The 22102-nt window shown below is 36.1% G+C and overlaps 2 protein-coding genes across 2 annotated transcripts; both read right to left on the bottom strand.

The window, feature by feature from the left end:
- Positions 1-3583: 3583 nt before the first annotated feature.
- Positions 3584-5941, bottom strand: LOC142983627 (uncharacterized). Its single transcript, XM_076130606.1, has 2 exons — positions 5813-5941; positions 3584-5602 (listed from the first exon to the last, which is right to left on the bottom strand). Exons 1-2 carry the CDS (start codon positions 5841-5843, stop codon positions 4812-4814), a joined length of 822 nt encoding a protein of 273 aa, XP_075986721.1. The 5' UTR covers positions 5844-5941; the 3' UTR covers positions 3584-4811.
- Positions 5942-7936: 1995 nt separating this feature from the next.
- Positions 7937-9528, bottom strand: LOC142983636 (uncharacterized). The gene is made up of 2 exons (XM_076130617.1): positions 9444-9528; positions 7937-8876 (listed from the first exon to the last, which is right to left on the bottom strand). The coding sequence occupies exons 1-2, from the start codon at positions 9475-9477 to the stop codon at positions 7996-7998; spliced, it is 915 nt and encodes a 304-aa protein (XP_075986732.1). The 5' UTR covers positions 9478-9528; the 3' UTR covers positions 7937-7995.
- Between the last annotated feature and the right edge of the window lie 12574 nt (positions 9529-22102).

Raw genomic sequence — 22102 nt, 5'->3', positions numbered from 1 at the left:
TAATCTCAGGAACTACGGGTTCGATTTGAAAAATTCTTTCAGTGTTAGACAGCCTATTTATCAGGAAAGGCTATAGGTTATATATCATCACGCTACGACCAATAAAAGCAGAGTACCAGTAAAAAATGTAACAAAAATGGGAAAAATTTTGACCAATTCTCTCTTATGTGACGCAACCGAAGTTGCGCGAGTCAGCTAGTCACCGATATAACCTGTGTCTATATCGGTATATCTCGTGTGCATAATATACAAGTAAACTGTCTGCTCTTTCACTCTCATAGCGCGGTGGGTCGGTAACCGACACGACCGGTGAGAGAGGTCAAGCGCAGGAGCAACGGATTCACGCGCTTTCTGAAGGAGGTTTGCGATATTAATTTCCAAACACGCATTTTACCTTAAAATGCCTAACGTTTCGGCGCAGGTTGCACTCGCCGTGGTCGCAGGCTGACTGGAGCAGCGATGACAGGACTTCGTGTATATGAGGCGGGTTCGCGTTAATACTCGTGTTCTATTATACATTAAACATGCAACGCATGAGTTAAAAAGTAATAATTTGACAACACCAAGCAATTGCTGATTGAGTACTTGAAGCCAAAACTCTCGAAGCGAAGGCCTCTACGGGAGAGTTTTTATTACTTTAACAAAAATAAAAAAATATATAAGCGAGGAAAGCTATCCTTTATTCAGCAAGTGATCATTAGTTATAACTATCTTTAGCCCCTGTATCATTAGAGGAAAAAAAAAATGTCATTTCTGCTCTTCTTTTAATAGTATTTTAAACTCAGATACCTATTAAAATACATTCGCATTTTTTAGATGTGTAGATACCCATTGCCATTAGGATACCCTGATGGTTTAAATAAAAAAATGGCGTAAGTAAATAAGATAGTTTAAAAAGTAAGGTTACGAATTTCGTATTTCTTCTCTAGTAATTTTGTCAAAAAAAATCGAAAGCCTATAAAATCCTATTACATCACAGAAACACCTTTTCCCTCACGTATTGACAGCCGTAGAACGAATACATATCATTCGATTATTCGACTCGACTTTCGTGTGACATCGATATTACTTTAAATGAATCGATTTGAATTGCAATCGAATAGAAGTGTCACATTTAGTACCGTTTTGCTTGTAGTACTAGGTTTGAGTTTATTTTTGATATAAATGTATGTACGACATGCCATTGCATTTGTCCGTTTGTGAAGATGGAACTATATTTGTTGCTCTTCCACGCAAAAAAATACTTAACAGATTTTGATGAAATTTGGAAAAAAGGTTTATGATAAACAATAAAACAATTATGATAAACAATTATAGAAAGTGAATTTACCCCCAGTTCCGAAGGTAGGACTAATAAGAAGAGCTAGCAAGACACTCCTGGCCACTGTTTTTATGGTTGCATGAATTATAAAACTTCCCAGTATTAGAGCATAAGTAAAATCAAATAACTAGAAATTGGATATAAAGGAAATAGATTACATCACAGAAAACATTCGTGATTGCACCTCAAGCTGCATTTGAACATGCATTTAACACATTAATTACACCTAGGCGATTAGACAAACTAATGCGTATAAAACATTGTTACTCAGATGTACATGTAACGCGTAGCGCAATTCACAGCTTAAAATATCCACTAGCGCTTGTCCTTCAAAATTACCAATTTACTAATGCTATCTATACTAATATTATAAAGCTTAAGAGTTGGTCTGTTTGTTCGAAAGCGCTAAAGTCAGGAACTGCTGGTGCGAATTGAAAAAATATTTTACTGTTGGATAGCCTATTTATTGAGAAAGATTATAGGCTATCATCACGCTACAACCACAGGAGCAGAGTACAGGTAAAAAATGATACAAAAACGTGGAAAATTATGACCCATTCTCTCGTATGTGTGCAAAGTTGCGCGGGTCAGCTAGTTTGATAATAAATTAAATGCCATTTTTAAATAGTCTTATAATTTTGCACCTGCCACCGTAAATTCCTTACACAATATGATTATGGTTAACCTTTTCTCAATTGTTAGGCTTCTCTCTTTCATTCTAAGAGAAGACTGATGGCTGGTAGTGATGGGTTTAATATTACAGAAACACGCCCTTTTTACATGGGGATAAAGACTTAAGAACTCCACTTGCTACCATTCCTTCATTCCTGCACACACTACACACTAATACACTTAATTCTTGAAATTTAAAACTTTTCTTTTACAATTACTACCTTCCTCTCTCAACTCTTTTGTATTATATCATCATAGCCTCTCCTGGCTTGTATTTAACTTTGGCAACTTTGGCGCAGTGGTTTAAGTGGTCACCTTGCCGCAATAACCGTAGCGCCGCGGGGCTCGGGTTCGAATCCCACCCGGGACAAACATTTGTGTGATTAGCACGAGTATTTGTTCTGAGCCTGAATGTTAATTTATCTATATAAATATGTATTTCGAAGTATATAAGTATGTTCATCAGTTGTATAGTACAAGCGAGTTGTCCAAAAAAAAATTTATAAATGGTAACGGAAAAATAAAGCAAAATATTTTTCAAATTCTATCAACTCTGAAAGCGTTACTCAAAAAAAATTGCCTAAGCAGTACTTTCGCTTAAAACGAATCTAACTATAAAACCCTTTAAAATTCTTTAATTAGCTGAATTCTAATGATATCTTTGTGATCTAACCTCTATGTTCATAGTCGTGATGAAGTTAAAAATGTCTGTGAAAGCTGTAGTGGAATACACACGGGCGAGTATTGCGTCGAGCGACGAGAGGACAACTTGTTGGACGGTGGGCCTCAATTTTGTTGGCTATCACAACAGTAACGACTGTCTGCACAGTAGTGCAGTAGTAGGTGCAGTGGTTAACTGGGTTCCCTTGTAACAAATGATACTCCGTTCCTGATTCAACATATTTTGGGAGGCACGTTAAATTGCGGGTCCCGGCTGTCATTTTCGAAGATCTTTGACAGTCGTTAACAGTAGTCAGAAGCTTGAAAGTCTGACAACCAGTCTTCCCGAAGGGTAACGCGTTATAACTCAGGTAACTGGGTTGTGGAGGTCAGCCAGGCAGTCGCTGCGTGTAAAACACTGGTACTTAGCTGCATCCGTTGAGACTGGAAGCCGACTCCAACATAGTTTGAAAGAAAGGCTAAGCTAGCCGTATCTGATTTGAATATGAACCCGGAGAAATGTTTGTGTGATGACGAATATACTATAATATTGTCTCTCGTCTCGTCTCGAATCCTATATGGTAGTGGGGTCAGCCTATCTAATCGTTCCTCTCCACTTTGCTGTATCCTGGACATTGTCTTCGGAAACCTGAAACTCATTTATTTGCTCTACAGTTTAACATTTTTCCTCCCTGTCACGACGTTTGTCCAAGCGTTACGCTTAAGTACTGCACCATTTATCATGACATTTTCGTAATCATGTTGCTGAAAGTCATACACTAGTAAAAAGATAATAAGGTTGTACTTTCAAAGGAGGTATTTTTTTATATTAATATAACAAAAAAAAACAACTTAAGTCATTTGGATGTTTGAAATTTGTATATATTGCTTTAAACTATTCGTAGGCATTGAAATAATTACCTAGTTCGTTTACGAAATGAGCACGGTGCCGCTAGTCAATAATTTCTCCGTATGTTAAAGTTAAACCAACTTACAATCCAACCCAACTTGTAGTCCAACACGCTTGCCATTCTTTATGTCAATGTATTTCACTATCGACAAATAGTCAAATCAAACAAGATACTACCGGTAATCTCATAATTCATTGTCGTATTTACCTAATATCACAATGAACAAATTTTAAAGTATTTTTGGTATGATCTTTTTATTCTGTAGTTTAACTTTTTAATTTGTGGGTTAAGCGATCATTTATGCGGCTGCTATTCCCAAGGTTCCGGGTTCGAATACTATCTATCTTTTCAGACATAACAGGGGTGATAGTTAAATATAAAGGAATATTTTTCTTTTTAAGTTATAATTATGAAATTGTCGTAAAATAAATTAGTCGGTTGACCATTTAATATGAATTATTTATAATTACGAGTTATATGAGTTAAAGACACCTTCCAATAGTTAGTAATACTAAAATAATATCTGTAATATAACTCTACAATATAATCTTTTAAAACAGCGCCATCTATTGAAAAACCTTTACACTATCAAGCTTGCTGGTCTCCTACTGAGTTAAGGTTGGTGTGCAATCGAACAATATTCTGCCAGTTTTAAAAAGATGCCACTTGCAAAAGAGAAATATTTTGAGACTTCCTACCTGTGGTCAGGGCGGTAGCGTATAAGCTTGCTGACTACGCTTTCTAGGGTTCTATTCCCGCGAGAGACAAAGTGTTGATAAGTTTTTTACTGTTTAGCTACCCACTCAGGCGTTTGGTAATAACCATACCGTATTCTATTACACAGTTTATATTTTACACCAAGTCATTTTTGATACAAGTTACGGGGAAAACGTCTTTTCGCATTATAGTATATTGTATAAACTTGTAATAAAAACTTTTCTCTACACAAAAAAGCTCGATATTTGGGTACCTCACGAGCTCACTGCAAGAAACCTAATGTTTGTGTACTTATTTGTGATTCTTGAAGCCAAAGAGATTTTATTACAAGTTCATACATACTATGATGCAAAAAGACTTTTTCCCCGACCTAATACTTAAGATTTGAGGCATGTATCTTTAATAAATAATTAATAAACTGTACTTATTACCTAAAAAATATATAAGTATTAGTAATCATTGGAAATAGCGGACCGTTATCCTACTTTCCTCACCAGAAAAGACAGGCACAAGAAAATCCGCCCAAAATATTAACCGGCTTTGGGAGGCATTGGCGGTGGTGATTTATCAAAGTCGATAGGTGGTCGTGTAGTTTTAACTCTTCTCACTCTTCTAGTTTTAAGCCACTCACCATGGATCATAAACATTCTTTCAGCAGCATCATTGATATCTACATTCACGACGAGCATCCTTTCGTACACAATCAAGTACCACACGTAATGTGTCCTAACCGGAAACCTCTTCGCTTGGTGGTACAAACTCTCAATTTTTCTGATATTATGTGTACATGCTCCGTACAATAGAGCAATTTTATAGCTTGGATTATCGCTAAATTTAACCCTAAATTTCCTTGATTCTTCAAGTCTAAACTGCGAGGCGTAAATGCTCTGCTTCATCATTTCGAAACACTTAATTATTTCTCTCTCTCTATCTATTAAAGGTAAGAAGAAGTAAGGGTCCCATCTAGGATGATCCTTGAAGCCAGCGGTACGTATAGTGTGGGCATTTTCTCCAGGTTTCGTTGGTAAATACCGGATTCGCCGACGAAAATCGCTGTACGCTTTTTTTCTTGCCTCATCTTGGTATTTCTTCTTTGCTATGCTGATTAATTTCCTGACGTTGCCTAAATCAAGAACACTAAGATCTAGATTGTCATCAGCATAGAATGATTCAGTGTTATTGGGTTCCATGTTTCTTCTTGTGACAAAGTTCCAAACAGTTCCTTCGGTTTTGAGGTGCCTTGTGAATATTTCTTCAAGTAATGCTGCACCTGGTACGGGTACCCCGGGAGTAAGCTTTATGCTTGCTGAGATTTGAATAGCTGCAATGTGAAAAGGTTTAAAAACTATCTAAAAATAACCCAAACACGATATACCTCTATACCTAAATACAAAATTTTGATAAAAATACCTGATAAATGCCTTTAGTGGGTGCTTCTGGAACTATTTTTAACACTATTTTAGACTACCTAAAAGGTGGATGGGTGCGTATATAAACTTTTGAATTTATAATATTAGTTGGACGTACTTACATAATAACAAACATAGTGCTAAAATAATCATTTTTTCATAATATTAGAAAAAGGAACTCATTTACTTGTTTTCATATAATTCTTGAGTAAGATGAATGCATTATGAACTATAAATCGTTTTTAATTCATATTGTTTAGCACTTAATTTGAAGATCTCATTAAATTGCTACTTAAGAATTATTTATTACACTACCTCTGTGGCCGTAGTGCATACGACTAATGATTACGAGGTCAGGGAGGCTATCAGCTCAGTTGACAACTATTTGAAAGCCACTATGCTGTACATTGTTTTCTCTCTTAGTGGTTAACATGTTACGTCGAAGCAGCAATGAATTGAATAGTGACCATCAATTCGACGTAGGTACACTAGTTGTCAACTGAGATACGTGATACGTATACTGAGTTGTATACCAAGGCATTGCAAGTGATATTTAGGGGCACGAGTACAGAGTACAGTGGAGCACGAAGCAACATTGCCGTACCATCCTTTTTGGAATTGGTATTTTCTTATTTATAATAGAATATATATATTTTTTATTGTAGCCCGGAGATTTTTAACGTGTCCGTCGTATGACAATAGGCTCGCCCCCTATTGCGTGGGCCTAACATTGCGAATAGCCGTGATAGCCGAGTGGTTTTAGTTGGCACCTCCCACGCACTGATTGCAGGTTCGAACCCGAGGCAACACACCAGTGACGTTTCGAAGTTATGTGTGTATTAGAAATAATTATCACTTGCTCTAACGGTGAAGGAAAACATCGTGAGGAAATCTTGCAGGCCTAAAATTTGTTTAATACATTTAATTTTGCCTTTGCCTTTTGTCCTAAGTCCCCAACCCGCACTTGGCCAACGTGGTGGGCTCAAAGTCTAACCCCTCCCCCTTGTTTGGAAGAAGACCCTTGCCCTACAGTAGGAAAGCAATGGGTAAAAAAAAACATTGCGTATTTACATGACATTGACAACAATCGATTGACATTGGTAAGACAGTGCAAGAGTAGGACGAGTAAGTTAAAATTATATAAAAAAATGTTTATGTATTGTTAAACAAATTGCCATTTAAAAGAGCAAAGGCGCTACGAATAACTTAAAATATTTAAGTTTTCGTGTTTAATCGAGATATTTAGCAGATTTAGCTATTAATACCATCTATATATAACATTACTCTTCTTATACTAGAAGGTGTTGGCAGAGATGTGTGATATACGCCCACATTTCGCCATTAACATCATTATTAAGGTTAGCCTATTAGCTGTATAACGGGCACATTGTCAAACTCTGGGCTACTATTGAGAAATATTATAATATTGCGAGTAATAAAGAAAATACAAATAGCAGTATGCCCGACCCAGACATCAAACCTAGGCATGTTTAGTAACACTTTCAACTGGCTGTTTGGCGCAGTAGTTAAAGTGGTCATCTCGCCGCTATAACTGCTAAAATGCCGCCGCGCCGCGTGTGGTGGGTTCGAATCTCACCCGGTACAACTATTTGTGGTATCTTTCCTAAGCCTGGTTGTTAATTACCTATATAAGTATGTATTTACATATATTTAAGTATGTTCATCAGTTATTTGGTTACCACAGTACAAGCTCTGCTTATTTTGGAATCAAATGACCGTGTGAAAGTCAGCGTGATACGGTATAGGGAATTGATGTCAATGTTTAATAGAATACGGGAATTAACGCGAACACGGATTTTACATTAAAATGAACATTTTAAGGTGAAATGCGTGTTCGCGTTCATTCCCGTATTCTATTAAACATTAAACATGCAACGCGAGAATATAAAAGTTATAATTGATGTCAAGTCAGGAAGGCTGAAATGTAACGGTTTAAACGTCATCTGAAATGTCACATTGAGGGAATGCTCAAGGCGAGAGCACTTTGATAGAACATTAACTTTAGTCTGACAACTTAGTAGAGAGCTTTGGCTTGGACGGTTAATATATAATTCTATATATTCTCAACATAAACTAACCTGTAGCAAACGGGTTATTGTCAGCTACATAAGTGTGTGAAGTTTATAATTCAAAATGATTTTGTTTACCTCCGCCAGTCGCAAACCGTGTATATTATACAACACTCTATAAAGTTGTTAGACTACAGCAGTTCAACAAACACGAAATTGAAAGAGAATATTTATTTAAAATCAACCACTGGGACGAAACTCAGCTAGGATTATTTTTAAGGTGGCCCCGGAACTGGCCGTGGTGTTGTTTTACTCAGGGAAGAGCGATGGACCCATGGTGTTATGTAATCTACAGGTGTCTTAGTATCAAATACATCGTGTATATATTTACACGTGTCACGTATATCAACGTCATAGGCAGCTGCCTTTTCATACATGTACAAAGAATATATTCTAGGGTTCATCTGAGGTTTATAGGCTAATTCGTACTCTGTATGATTTCTTCGTTGATGTAAATGCCACACTATCTTCAACTGTTCAGTTTTTAATCTTCTTAATCTGTTGAAGAGATAGCCTAACTGATACCTCTTGTCCCATCTAAAATATGCTCTTTGTCTCAAAGCTTTCCCTACTTCATGTCTTGTGTGTATTAAAAATTGCAACATTAGTTTGTGCACCTTTGTTATTTTCATCCTTTCAAGAGCTAATGTCTTTCTGATGAGATTTATATCAGTGAATACGTAACTTGCCACTGCTTTCCACCATCCATCAGGTTGATAAAGTGCTCTAAGGTCTTCTTCGTCGTAAGGGAGTGTCGAATTATACAAAATGCTATCATCAGCATCTCTCCTCGTCGGAACTCCGCTTCTTCTAGTCAAATTCATCGAATTTAATCTGCGATTTAAATTTTTTGCCATTATCTGCATTTTGGACGATAGTTTTTTAAATTCATTAGAAACATTGTCGTTGCCTGTGTCTTCGATATCTTCCTCGACGAGGCGACGTCTGTGTTTTTCTAAATATTCTGGTAATACGCCTGCCTCTGATATAGTACCTTCGTAAGTGAGCAAATCGTTCATTTTGGAAAGGTCGCCGAATAACGTGTGATACACATCATCGGAATACAATCTTATTATACCGTTGTTGGGTGGTACATCTGAAACAAAAAATATGGCCACATTATTCTACACCTCTTGCATGATTTAGTTTAACCGACACTAGGCGACTAGCAGGGTGCTGGAAGGGTTGACATGTGCGCCGTTCGGATATGCGATACTAGAGATAATTTATGGTGGCGTTACAATATTTCGTGCCTCTAATAATGAATGGTATGAGGCCATATTTTTCGGCTGGCCATATCCGACCCAGGTACCTTATTACGTCAAATATGAGTATTTTTTTTAAAACACCTTTTCTTATAATAATCTTTTGTACGTGCGTTTCCTTCTAGATTAATCATAATCATAATCTAGTTAAATTAAGCTTGTTATATTCGTACAGTCAGCTCCAAAAGAAGCTGATCATACTATATCTTTTGAAACCCTATATACAGAAGTGTGCACATTATTCCACAACAAAATCAGGTAGAATGAGTAAGAATTAAACATTTCAATCAATGGCAAATGTTGTTTCCATGGAATAATGTGCAAAATTCAGTATATAGGGTTTCAAACGATTGAGTATGATCAGCTACTTTTGGAGCTGACTGTACGTTTTCACTCACACAATATAAGTAAATACGCCGTCGTCAGCCACATATTTTTGAGCAATGAAACATCACATTACACGTACCTTAATTAAAATAACCGATTAATAACACTTAATATTTTATGAGTTGGTAAAGTACTTAATAAATCCATACTAACGTGAAATTTTACGTTTTGTCTAATGAACTTTTTTATATGACATCGTTTTTAAAATCCTTGCCACTGGGTTTTATTTTAGTTGACAATACAATTTTTTTGGTAATAATATTTTTTTATAAATTGCTTGAGACACGATTTGGTCATGTTTTTAAAACGATCTGTGTATACAAATTTCCAAAAATTGTATGACGATATTTTTATGAGAACTTTATACTGTATACATATTTATGGTGATGACAGTATGTACCTAACGTGACTGCAGTTGAGCATAGCCGCCCATAGCCAGTTGCGCTCACTGGTCGGTAAACGATCTGTGGGTTAAGCTACCCTTGGCGCGGTCATTCCATAGATGGGTGACCGCATAGTGGTATTTGAGCTGGGCGTCTCCGTGCTTCGGAGGGCACGTAAAAGTCGGTTCCGGTTGTTGTCTGCTAAGATAACAGTCGTTAAGCCATGTCGAAGGCTTTTCGGACGGCTTGAAGAACTTTGACACTAGGTTGACCACTAACCATACGACAAACAAACAACAAGTAGAGCATTTTTTTACAATCGGTACTATGACTAACGAGCCTTTAAAAATTACTTACAGAAAATAGTTCTTATTAAATCTGCTAGGGGCTCTAATCAGTCTCTCATAGAAAATTAATTGTCGATAGTATGATAGAATCGCTCCTTAATGTAGACTTGTCTACATTTTTAACCGACTATAAAAAAGGAGGAGGTTCTCAATTCGTCGGAATCTTTTTAATTATTACACTCACATGACAAGATACGAATCTATTCAGTTTGTTCGCAGTAAAGGATATATGTGTCGATTTATACATACTAATGTATTTGACATCCGTTTTCACAATACATATTAATTATTCAATGTACTACCGAAAGTATGGTTTCCACTTTTACTTACTAATTTGCAAGCTTATAAATATGCAATATAATTATATAACGTTATGTTATTATACTTTTCTATGATGATACGTGAGAGTTTTTCGTTTAAAGTTGTGTACTGATTTGTACGTTCGTATGTAACGTATATAAAGCAGTGATACCCGAGTGGTATAAGTTGACACCTCCCACGCAAGAGGACGCAGGTTCGAACCCGAGGCAACACACCAATGACTTTTCGAAGTTATGTGTGTATTAGAAATAATTGTCACATGCTCTAACGGTGAAGGAAAACATCGTGAGGAAACCTTGCATGCCTAAAATTTGATTAAAACATTTATAGAGGGCATGCAAAGTCCCCAACCCGCACTTGGCCAGCGTGGTGGACTCAAGGCCTAACCCCTCCCTCATTACGGGAGACCCTTGCCCAGCAGTGGGACATTGATGGGTTAAATTTATTTATTTATTATATTTATGTAACATATTGAATCTGACATGTACGATTCGCCTATTTAACATTCATTATTTTTATTTGCATACACAATATACCTTAATATGAAATTGCTGCCTCTGTGGCGCGGTTAGTAGTGTATGCGACTACCGTGCGAGAGGTCTGGGGTTCGAACCCCGGGTCAGGCCAAAAAGTCTTTTCTGAGTTTTTCTGTTAAGAATTTCTTAGAAATTGCTCGGAGTTAGGAAGTTGAAGTCGAAGACCTCCGTGCCTCGGAGAGCACGTAAAGCCGTCGGTCCTGCGCTTGATCTCTCACAAGTCGTGTCGGTTATCCGTCCCACTAGGTGATGAGAGCAAAGGAATATATAGTGTACCTGTGTATTGTTAGATGCGTCTTTTCAACTATCGGGGACAGAATTAAAAAGAGCAAGCCGTGAGTTTCTTGCCGTTTCTTCTCACAAGCAACAGCTTTTCCGAAACGGTGGTAGATAAAAAATATTTTGACGATTTCAAATACTTGTTAAAGTTTATGAAATAAAGAATATTTGACTTGACTTGCTTTGAATAAGGTGACTCGCACTTAGCCGGTTTTATATGTTCTTATTCTATTTACCTACAGTATGTGGCATTAAATTGAATGCCCGAACATTCGCCAAAAACGTTAAATTAGTAAACACCTTCACGTGTTTAAAACGAGTTTATTGACCTAAACAGGGGAGTCTTGTGTTTACAAAGCGTTTATATGAATATCTCATGCATATATTAAAAATTGAGTGAAATATTAATGGCTCTAAATGATAATTATCATTTAGAAGTTTGTAGGTACCAAGTGGCATTGTGTGTCCCTGCCTACCTACTCTGGAAAAGGTTTGGTAGGTGGTATAAATGTCTGCCACGGAGAATCTATGATCAGTAGCTCGATTCTCTACTACAACCGGCCTGACATCATCAGAAATTTTGTATGAAAATCTGATCAGCGCCTCTGACGGGCGTCGTAGAAACTATTTTGGCAGTACATTCTGAATGTCAAACTTTCGATACTCGACAGTACCGACTGTACAGAATCGCGCTACGGAGACTAATAATTATTATTGACTTAGCTATACTCATTTCCCTTAACACTTGCTAACTCTTTTCATAAAGCTCTTCCGAGCGAGTGACAGATAGATTCAGTTATTGTAACGACTATCATAAGTGTCAACATAAATAAATAAATAAATATCGTGGAACAACTCACACACGGTCATCTGATTCCAAACTAAGCAGAGCTTGTACTATGGTAACCAAATAACTGATTAACATACTTATATACTTCTAAATACATACTAATATAGATAAATTTTAACAGCCAGGCTCAGAACATATACTCGTGCTCATCATATAAAGATATGTCACATGACGTGACCTTAATAAATAAATGTTTTGATTTTAATTTTTACTGTGTGTGGTTAAAATAATGAAGTAATTTTATTATTGTTATCACAGAAGTCGATTTTCCCACAAAAAAATCTTTAAACAGGTGTCGTATTAAAAATACATAAAAAAATATCCAGTAACGACTTTTACTCATCATAGTAAAAGTCAATCTTATAGAACAATGGCACTCGTGAGAATCGCACACAATGCGCCGTTAATCACATAATCTCGTAATATTATGGGATTTTCACTGTTATTTATGAAATTACTTACATGTAATACTTATGTATACTCTGACTGATTCTGTGGTCCAGCCTATCTAAACTAATATTATAAAGCTGGAGAGTTTGTTTGTTTGAACGCGCTAATCTCAGGAACTACTGCTTCGAATTGAAAATTTACGAGTATTTTTGTGTTGAATAGACCATTTATCTAGGAAGGCTTCAGGCTATATAACATCACGCTATGGCTATTAAGAGCGGAGTAGCAACGAAAAATATTACAAATACGGGAAGAAGTATGACCCATTCTCTCTTATGTGACGCAGGAGAAGTTTCGCGTGTCAACAAGTTGTGTTTATTTGAGTAGTTTACGGCTGGTCACATAGCTTCGGATTACATTTTAGGCCTATTGGTGCTTTACTGTACTATTCAAAGAGTGCCATTGATCCTTCGGGTAAAACAGGCTTAATAATTATGTATATATATAAAAACCTAAGTTTCAAAAGCAATTAACAGCTTGTGTTTTCTGTACTAGTCTACATCGATATGTGTAACTCGTATATCTATAACTAGCGGACTGATCCGACTATGTCTCATAATTTTATTCCGTTGATTTAATTTCCATGGGAATTTTGATTCCATACAAACTCTCTCCTGACAGTTACCAACATACTAAAAAAAAAATTATTCAATTTTGTTTAATTGCTCAAAAGTTATGCGCGATAATAGAGCGTTCATTAAGTTTGAAAAACTAAAAAAGTCAGCCAGTAATATTATAGAAGAATCATCAATCGCTCCAAAATCCTGAATTCCATTTATCAATTTAAATTATAAGCACCTAAATAACCTTTCTCTTCAAGCGATTAAAGCATTCTTGTAAGCTGTTAATTTGGCACGTGCCTTATGTTAAATTCGCATACAAATCAATTTCAATGGTTATTTTGAACAACCGGTAATACTGTAGCGGTTTAATTGATTCGTGCTGGGGTCAAGCAACCGCTCCTTGTTTTAGACCTAGTTTGGAGGTCAGAGGAAGTTGGGCAAAATATATTTTTTTTTTTTAAAGACAACTCCCGCACTATGAATTGCTCTTGTGTCGCGGGAACTTTTACAAACATACAAACAACGGACACAACCAGACCCGAAACGATTATTTATTTTGTGGATTGCACAAATAATTGTTCCGTGTGGGAATCGAACCCATCCCGGTGCAATGGTAGCGGCGTGGCGACATAAGCCACTGCGCCACGGAAGCAGTCAGATGGAAGTTTGGTTTGCTGTGTAGGAGCTATAGAGAAACAATCGCCAATCCGCTTATCTGTAAAATCAACAAATACATAATGCCACCAAAAACATTCTGTAAAAACCTCAAGTCTCGCCGTAAAAAGTTGTGAGATCGATATAATACCAAGTCGATTAATCTATTTAGTCTCTACTTAAAGGACCTTCTGTCTTAAGTTATTACGTATGTTATTATCATGCCAATTAAAAAAAAATACCTTTAAAACAAATAGACCGACCTGGCCATCGCATGATTTAATTATGAGTATGTATCACACTACACAGCACGACGAGAAGTTAATGCTCCTGAAATGTTAATGGCGAATTTGTGTTTTCTTGCGATGACCAAGTCGATCTAATTGTTTTAAAGGTATTTTTTTTTAAATTGGCATGATAATAACATACGTAATAACTTAAGACAGAAGGTCCTTTAAGTAGAGACTAAATAGATTAATCGACTTGGTATTATATCGATCTCACAACTTTTTACGGCGAGACTTGAGGTTTTTACAGAATGTTTTTGGTGGCATCTCACTTCTTTTTGTAGAGCGAACATAAGTCCAATTTGTATGGAAAGACGTTTTTTTTTCATAATTCAACATATTTTCCTATGGGAATGTTGTTCAGTTTCATGGGCTAAACACCCTTATCCACCCTTACCCCCTCCCCCGTTATGTCTCATATAGTAGGTACCTATTTACACCTATTTATTTTATTTTCTACTGTAATAATAATTCATTAACTGCAAAGGTAACCTTGTAATCTTATACATTTATATGGGATTACAAAGTTATTGTTGCAGTTGGTGTATTTAGAAAACTGGACCGAAATTAGAAAATATTAAATTTTTCCCATGATTAAGACACTAAACCCTATTTGTATTCTAAATTTTAAGCTTCTAAGTCTGCTAGAAGTACCTTAGACTTTTGATGATCGGTGAGTCAGTGAGTCAGTGAATCAGTGAGTGACAAAATTCAAAATTTTAACAAGTTGTCATTCCTAAACTACTGGTTCAAATTGACTGAAATTTTAAATATACCGTGTTTATACAATGACTAATTAGTTGCTGAAAATCCAGGCTTCTTGTTTTATCCACAACGAAATTATAGGGGTGTCAAAAATAGCCCGAATTGCTTCGAGAAAAGGATGTTACGGCCGTGCCGCTTTTTTTTTGCTCGACTTGCGGGGGCACTTCCGTGCCCCCAGATAATATGTCATCGTCGTGTAAAGGTAACATTTACTGAAAACTGACTCTGTAGTTTTGCTATAGTGTACTTAGCAATCCATATGGTAGCTGATCTATGTGCTTTGACTGCGATGTTTGTATCGGACAAATGGAACTGGACTGGAATTGGACTTTCCTTAATTTATATCTTCTAATATATGAAATTCTCGCGTCACAGTATTCATTGCCATACTCCTCCGAAACGGCTTGACCGATTCTCATGAAATTTTGTGAGCATATTGAGTAGGTCTGAGAATCGGCCATCATCCATTTTTCATACCCCTAAGTGACACTTACAAGTTTTTTATACGGCAGAACAACATCTGCCGGGTCAGCTAGTTGGGATATAAATATATCCAACGAACGTTAAAAGTCGTTCCTTGTAACAATATTCTCTGCAGCTGACGTTACTCTATCGAGTATCTAGAGTTTAACATTTAAAATGTACTGCAAAAATAGTTTTTACGGCCACTATAGGCGCTGAACAATTTTCCATACCTACACAATTTATCGATAACTACTCGGTATGACAATGGTAGAGAATCACGGTACGGTTGCTGGTTGCTGTCGAGGCTAGAACAATCTTGATAATAGGTTGACCACGAAACATACGATGAATGAATGAACTATCCTTTTACATAATTTAAAATCTTCTTGCCACTTGCGGCACAATAATTTGTACTGTAATTACAAACTATACACCAATCCATTGTTTAAAACACAATGGAGATCAATATTGATTGATGGATTGAAAGTTTTCCCAATCTGCCCTGCCCCTGACCCGACGAGAAAGCGATTTAAAGAATTCATACAAATAGTATGAAAGTGAGGTGTATAGGAAAACGAAAGTTCTGCTAACATGTCGTGTTGACGATGAGTTTCAAAAATTAACCATATTGATCGAGTTGCTTTTAGATCGTGCGATTTTTGGTCGGAAAGATGTCGTGACGTAATTTCTGTTCAAACTTTTTGACTTTTTGACTGCTTCCGTGGCGCAGTGGTTTAGGTCGCCACGCCGATACCACTGCGTCCAGAGGTCGTGGGTTCGATTCCCACACGGAACAATTGTTTGTGCGATCCACAAATAATTGTTTCGGGTCTGGCTGTACTTTGTGTTCGTTGTTTGTAAAAGTCCCCGCGACACAAGATTTCGCGACGCATTTCTTAGTGCGGTAGTTGTATAAAAAAAACTTTTCGTATCTGTGCTTCGCGACCACGAGGTTCCGGGTAGGCATCTCTAAATGATAAAAGAATATAATAAATAGCACCTGGAAATATGGTAACGTTAGTAATTTCGAGGGTCTGATATTGTATATCTAAATTTAAATGAATTTGTGCATGTACCTTGTTCTATATATAAGTATGTTTATCAGTTATTTGATTACCATAGTACAAGCTCTGCTTAGTTTGGAATCAAATGACCGTGTGTGATTTGTCCAATGATATTTATTTATTTTATGAATGACGATTGTTACGCTGACACACTAAAACTACAGAACAAACAAACTTTAATATTTGGTACACAAGTAGATTAACCTAAAACAAACTTCGCAAGAAAATTTTACACAGACTTAGTCGGGGTCAGAAACTTATCACCAATTTTTTAAAATTCTAAACACTTAGATTTTATTTTGGAAGCATAACCTGAAACAAAAGCATATTGTTATGCTCTTTTATTATATAACTGCAAAGTTTTTTTTTTATGATCTCGTGCTCCTACGTGTTTCGGAAGGCACGTTAAATTGTGAGTCGTGGTTGTCATTTTCAAAGATTTTTGACAGTTGTTAACAGTAGTCAGAAGCCTAAAAATCTGACAACCGGAATTACTGAAGGATATCGTGTTACAACCCGGGTTGTGGAGGTCAGATAGGCAGTCGCTTCATTTGAAATACTGATATTCAGCTGCATCCGATCAGACTGGAAGGCGACTCCAACATAGTTCGGAAGAAAGGCTAGGCTAAAAAAATGCCTAGTAACGAATATTCACACAGCAGGCACTATATATTCATGATAATTCATAATTCTTATACTTACCTAGTTAATTGGTTTGTCCATCACGCTTGGCTAGCACACTGTCCGTATTAAGATGTTAATTACAAAGATAGTAAATAAAGCAATTAATACTCTCAGATTGTTCTTGTAATTATTGAAAGAATTCGTATTTTACTTACTTTAAATATTTTCTATACATGTTTGAGTTAACGTGTTTAATATGTTATTTAGAAAGGAAATAGATTTTGTAAGATAAAATGATTTCACTCTGAAGCCGACTAATTATCTATACTAATATTATAAAATTGTAGAGTTTGTTTGTTTGTTTAAACGTGCTAATCTCAGGAAAAAATATTTTACTGTTGGATAGCCTATTTATTAAGAAAGGCTATATAACATCACGCTACGACCAAATAGGAGTAGAGCACCAGCAAAAAAATGTTCAAAAACGGGAAAAATTATGGCCTATTCTATTCTATGACCGTTCAAACAAACAAACTCTACAATTTTATAATATTAGTATAGATAACGTAGTTCGCTCGTAAGCACCAGCCTGAGTATAGAAAAACATTCACTAGGATTCGTATTTTACTTCGACACGACACCGACACGACAAATCGTCCACTGTAAAGAACTTCTAACGGTCCCCTGTCATCTACATCTTAACTTTCGATGTCGATCGATTAACATCATCTTCTCTCTTTATCTAACACAACACATTAATCTTTCATCTCTATCACACACAATCGATATTTCACGGATCATCTAATTGTCTTCCATTTAATGGCTTTCTAATGGCTATTAGATGTATAACAATATTGTTTCATATATGGGATCGGTTATTAGATAAGTATCGAACTTATATGAAGAGAAATGTGAGCGAAAGGCTGCTTATTAGTAGATAATGATACTGTTCAAATACGGTACAATGTTATGAGAATAGATCTAGTATAAGAGTAGCTGAAACTATGGATAGATTTTTTAGGGACTTGATAAATTGTTTGCGGTGATAGCTGAGTAGTCCAAGCTTTCGCTTTCCATGAAGGTGATCGAGGGTTTGAAGGAAACCAATGGCTTTTCGAAGATTTGTGTGTTTTAAGAATACTTAGTTATTACCTGCTCTAAACGTGAATCATCGTCGTGATGAAACCTTGCATGCTCGAGCCAGGACATTCAGCAGTCGTAGACATTACCTCCCAGTCTATAAAAGCAGTCAAATGTATGGAAACATAAAAGCTATGGAAAAGTGATCACTTTTCCTTTACACTTGTAGTCTTTGTCATTGTAGAAACAGTAGAGAATTTAATTATATGTGTTCGAAGATAGTGAAAAAACAATATTCACTTCTGAACAATAAAATAAAACAAAAAGTGCTTTGTAATTATGTTTAAGGTGCGTACAGATGGAAACGGTGCAAAATAATTTGCCGAACCTGTGTGGAACATGGAATACCACAAAATTCTAACCCTCTTATTCATAAACACACTATAAACCTACTTTAGTTAAAAAAACTACTAAAATATGTTTTCTCTTTTTCATTTCGCTAAGTAGTGAAAGAAACAAAACTCTTTATAAGCCTTTCATAACTTCAAATATGTTTATGAACAAAAGGGTAAGTTTAAGTGCCAGTTACACGAGGTCGTGAACAATATTTAGGTTTGTTTGGATAAAAGTTCGGGGCGTGACGGCTAGGACAATATTGCGCTTCGATCACCCGACTGCTAGGCCAGTCAACCGAGTGCACTTCGCACTAAGAGCGCATTCCCACTATGTCGGGACGGCTAGATACGACAGTTACTAAACGATAACATCTTTTGACGACAAACAATCGTTATAATGGGAAAAGCTAGAGACGACAGTCGTCCAACGATAAATTAATCGTTACGACATAGTGGGAACGCGCCCTGAGTCTACGTTCTGTTTGCTTCCTACTACAGCAATTTGTGTTCAAGTTGCTTGGCGACACTTATAACCGGTGAATTTGGTGATCACTGCTATTTCGAGGACAAGTTTGGAATCCTACTATCCTACTAATATTATAAATGCGAAAGTTTGTGAGTATGTAAATCCTTACATACTCACAAACTTGAGTTTGTTACTCTTTCAAGCCAATACTTTCAGTTTCACAAACTATCGAGTTAGTTGAACAATTATCTACTCCCCTAGCCGGTTGTAGTGTTGCCCTTACCCTAGTTCTTATCATATCATTGATAACCGGACCGTTTACTTGAATTACTTGAAAGTATTATAGTGCATACGTAATTATGGTTGCGAACGTCATGGTGGTCTATTTCCCATACTTATTTACTTAGCTTTGTGCTAAACTGCTTTGAGTTAGCATATCATTGTGCATTTGTGAAGGAAAAGACTAAGAGACTTAATAAAGGAGCAGGTTCTGAAATCGTCTGTATTGTAATTGATTTTTTTTAAGCTTAGATTAACGATTATAAGGATAAAAGAAGCTATCTATTTCACTACGTAGCAAAATAGATATAATAATATATAGATAAAATAGATTTTTGAGATTTCTTCAACTTTTAGTTAAAATAGGGTCCATTTTCCTACAATTTTTAGCTTTAGCTTTAGAGGCTTTTTAGTTTGAGAGAGTTTTCTCTTTGGTTTCTTCAGAATTTATTTTTCTTCATTTTCAGCATTTAAAATTATATCGACGAAAATATAATTTTGCAGTCATTTAAACATATTGTACGCACAAGTACTAATGGACTCTGTGGAAAATACTCTATGTGTCCTATTCCGAATTTACATCCTCACCCAACATCAAGGCAAAATTTTAAGTAATTGCAATTTTGTAAACTCCCCAAGCCTCCCCTAAATTAAAATAAAGGGCCGGAACATCCATCCTACACATGTTGCTGGCCAATAAAATATTTATAAAGGTCAGCAAAACAGTTACTGTTCAGTTATATTTCTATACATAATTAACGATATATCATATTTTTATCGTCCCAACACCCTAGTTTAACGCTCTATAGCAAACTAACTGGTTCCGGCGGCTTCACTCACTTGAAATATGGGTACAAGAAAAAAATATATTTTTAACCCATTTCTGTGTCGCTGTTCGACAAGGGTCTTTTTTCAAATGAGAGAGGGATTAAGGCATCTATCATGCTAGCCAAATGCAGGTTGGGGACTTTGCATGACGTAAAAAAATAAAAAGAAAAGTTATAAGAAAATAAAATTCATTGTATTTAATTTTTAACTCACACAAGGGATGCCACAGGACAGACAGATTTGGAAGGAAAGAGGGGAAATCTTTGCCCAGCTGTGAGGCACATAGAAGGCTCTATCAAAGGAAGGGACGGACAAGGAATACTTACTTTACTTCTCACCTACTCAACTTTTCAGTGATGCAGATTCAAGACCTTCGTTCTACTAACTATCTCTTAACTAAATTTCATCATCCATCGATCGATTCAGCAGTTTACCTGAGAAAGCGTAACAAACAAACAGACCTACGCATGTATATTAATAGTATGTATATGGTACCGACACACTTATAAAGGTTATAACGAAAACGAAAGTGGAAAATTCTAGCACAGCAGTTTAGTTCAATAAGACCCGATACTTCTAATCGCATCGTAGTGGTACGTAATGGGAGAATAAAGTAGGTAATTCCGTATGTTTAGGTTTAAGGCTAAGCGTTAGAAATCATGGATTTATAGTTTTACCTGCGCCCTTACGCTCCGGGCAGTGAGCGCATGCATTGATTATTTCCTTGCATTTCATTTCGAGTATTTGAATATAATAACAAGTCACTTTGCAAAAGAAAAAAATTAAATAATACAAGGGATATAGACAAAGAGCTGGTGATGTAAGGGAAGCATGTCGTCATTGCCATCATCCATTTATAATTCTTCTACTATGATGCATCTGAACCTTTACTACATTGTAAAGTTTTAGATGACACTCGCACTAAGCCAAAATCCATAAGTTATTTAGTATAGTCATACTAAATATTGATTTTCATTTTAGATTGCTTGTCTTAAATCTTTAAACAGTGAAGGTAAACGTCGCATACAAAGTCCCCAATCCGCACTTGCCAGCGTGGTGAACTCAAGGCCTAACCTCTCCCCCTTGTTTGGGTGGAGACCCTTGCCCTGCAGTGGAACAGTAATGGGTTAAAAAAAAATCTTGCTTGCCTTCAAGGTATTTACACAACTCCCGCACTAATAACAAACTTTTAAGGAGATGCAAAATTCCTATCCGCCCTTTGAAAGCGTAGTGTACTTGAAGGACTGACCTCTACCTCATTACGGGAGAAGTTCTTTTCCCAGTGGGACATTAATTAGTTTTCTTAAATTTTAAGTAAATAATTCAAATTACTTTATACAAGGAGAACTCTCAAGAAATACTTCCTTGTTTAAAGCTGTTGTAGGTTAAATACAGTCTAAGATAATTCTAATGCCTACTTATAAGTAGGCTCTGCAATCATTTCCATAGCCGGACTGGTTATGTTGATTTAGAAAGAATTCGATGAAAGTGTACATCCTAGACTTGGGCCACTGTTTGGTGAAACATAATATTTAAGAAATTGCCTAATGAGACATAATGTGGCTTGGAGAAAATGCTTGTGAATAAATTAGCTGAATGTGGGATGGGTGGAGTAAATTTTTTATGGATTTAAGAAAAAAATAATTTGGTTGCAGATTAAATAACATACTTTTTACACAAAATGATTATGTAAAAATGATTGTTAACTATAACTATAAAATTTTGATAGTTGTAATTAACAATTATTTTGTCAAAATTTTGACAGACTTTGCCAAAAATTTAATATTTGGCAAAGTCTGTAAAAAATTTTCGTCGGTGTTTTCTTATGCCAAAAATGTGGTCCCGCTTATCACTCCCACACTTATCATTTTAAAATCAGTTCTGAAAGCTATATCATTTATTCCTATAGGTCAACTATTGACACACGATGACCAAAGTAACTGGTTGTTAACTCACTTATTATCAAGTTTCACTTATAAGATCTGTCAAGAAAAAATATAGGAACGTCTTATGGATCGTAGAGCTGTCCTATTT

Source organism: Anticarsia gemmatalis, chromosome 24 (genome assembly GCF_050436995.1).
Source record: "Anticarsia gemmatalis isolate Benzon Research Colony breed Stoneville strain chromosome 24, ilAntGemm2 primary, whole genome shotgun sequence".
Taxonomy (NCBI): Eukaryota; Metazoa; Arthropoda; class Insecta; order Lepidoptera; family Erebidae; genus Anticarsia; species Anticarsia gemmatalis.
Note: the sequence above shows the minus strand (reverse complement) of the source record. Positions and strands in the feature narration are given on the sequence as shown.

Excerpts from the sequence above, each read along its gene's own strand:
- LOC142983627 (XM_076130606.1), bottom strand. The coding sequence starts at position 5,843 with ATGATTATTTTAGCACTATGTTTGTTATTAT. Across the intron at positions 5,603-5,812 it reads AGCACTATGTTTGTTATTAT|CTATTCAAATCTCAGCAAGC; the intron begins GTAAGTACGTCC and ends TTCACATTGCAG.
- LOC142983636 (XM_076130617.1), bottom strand. The coding sequence starts at position 9,477 with ATGTGGCTGACGACGGCGTATTTACTTATATTGT. Across the intron at positions 8,877-9,443 it reads GGCGTATTTACTTATATTGT|ATGTACCACCCAACAACGGT; the intron begins GTGAGTGAAAAC and ends TTTTTGTTTCAG.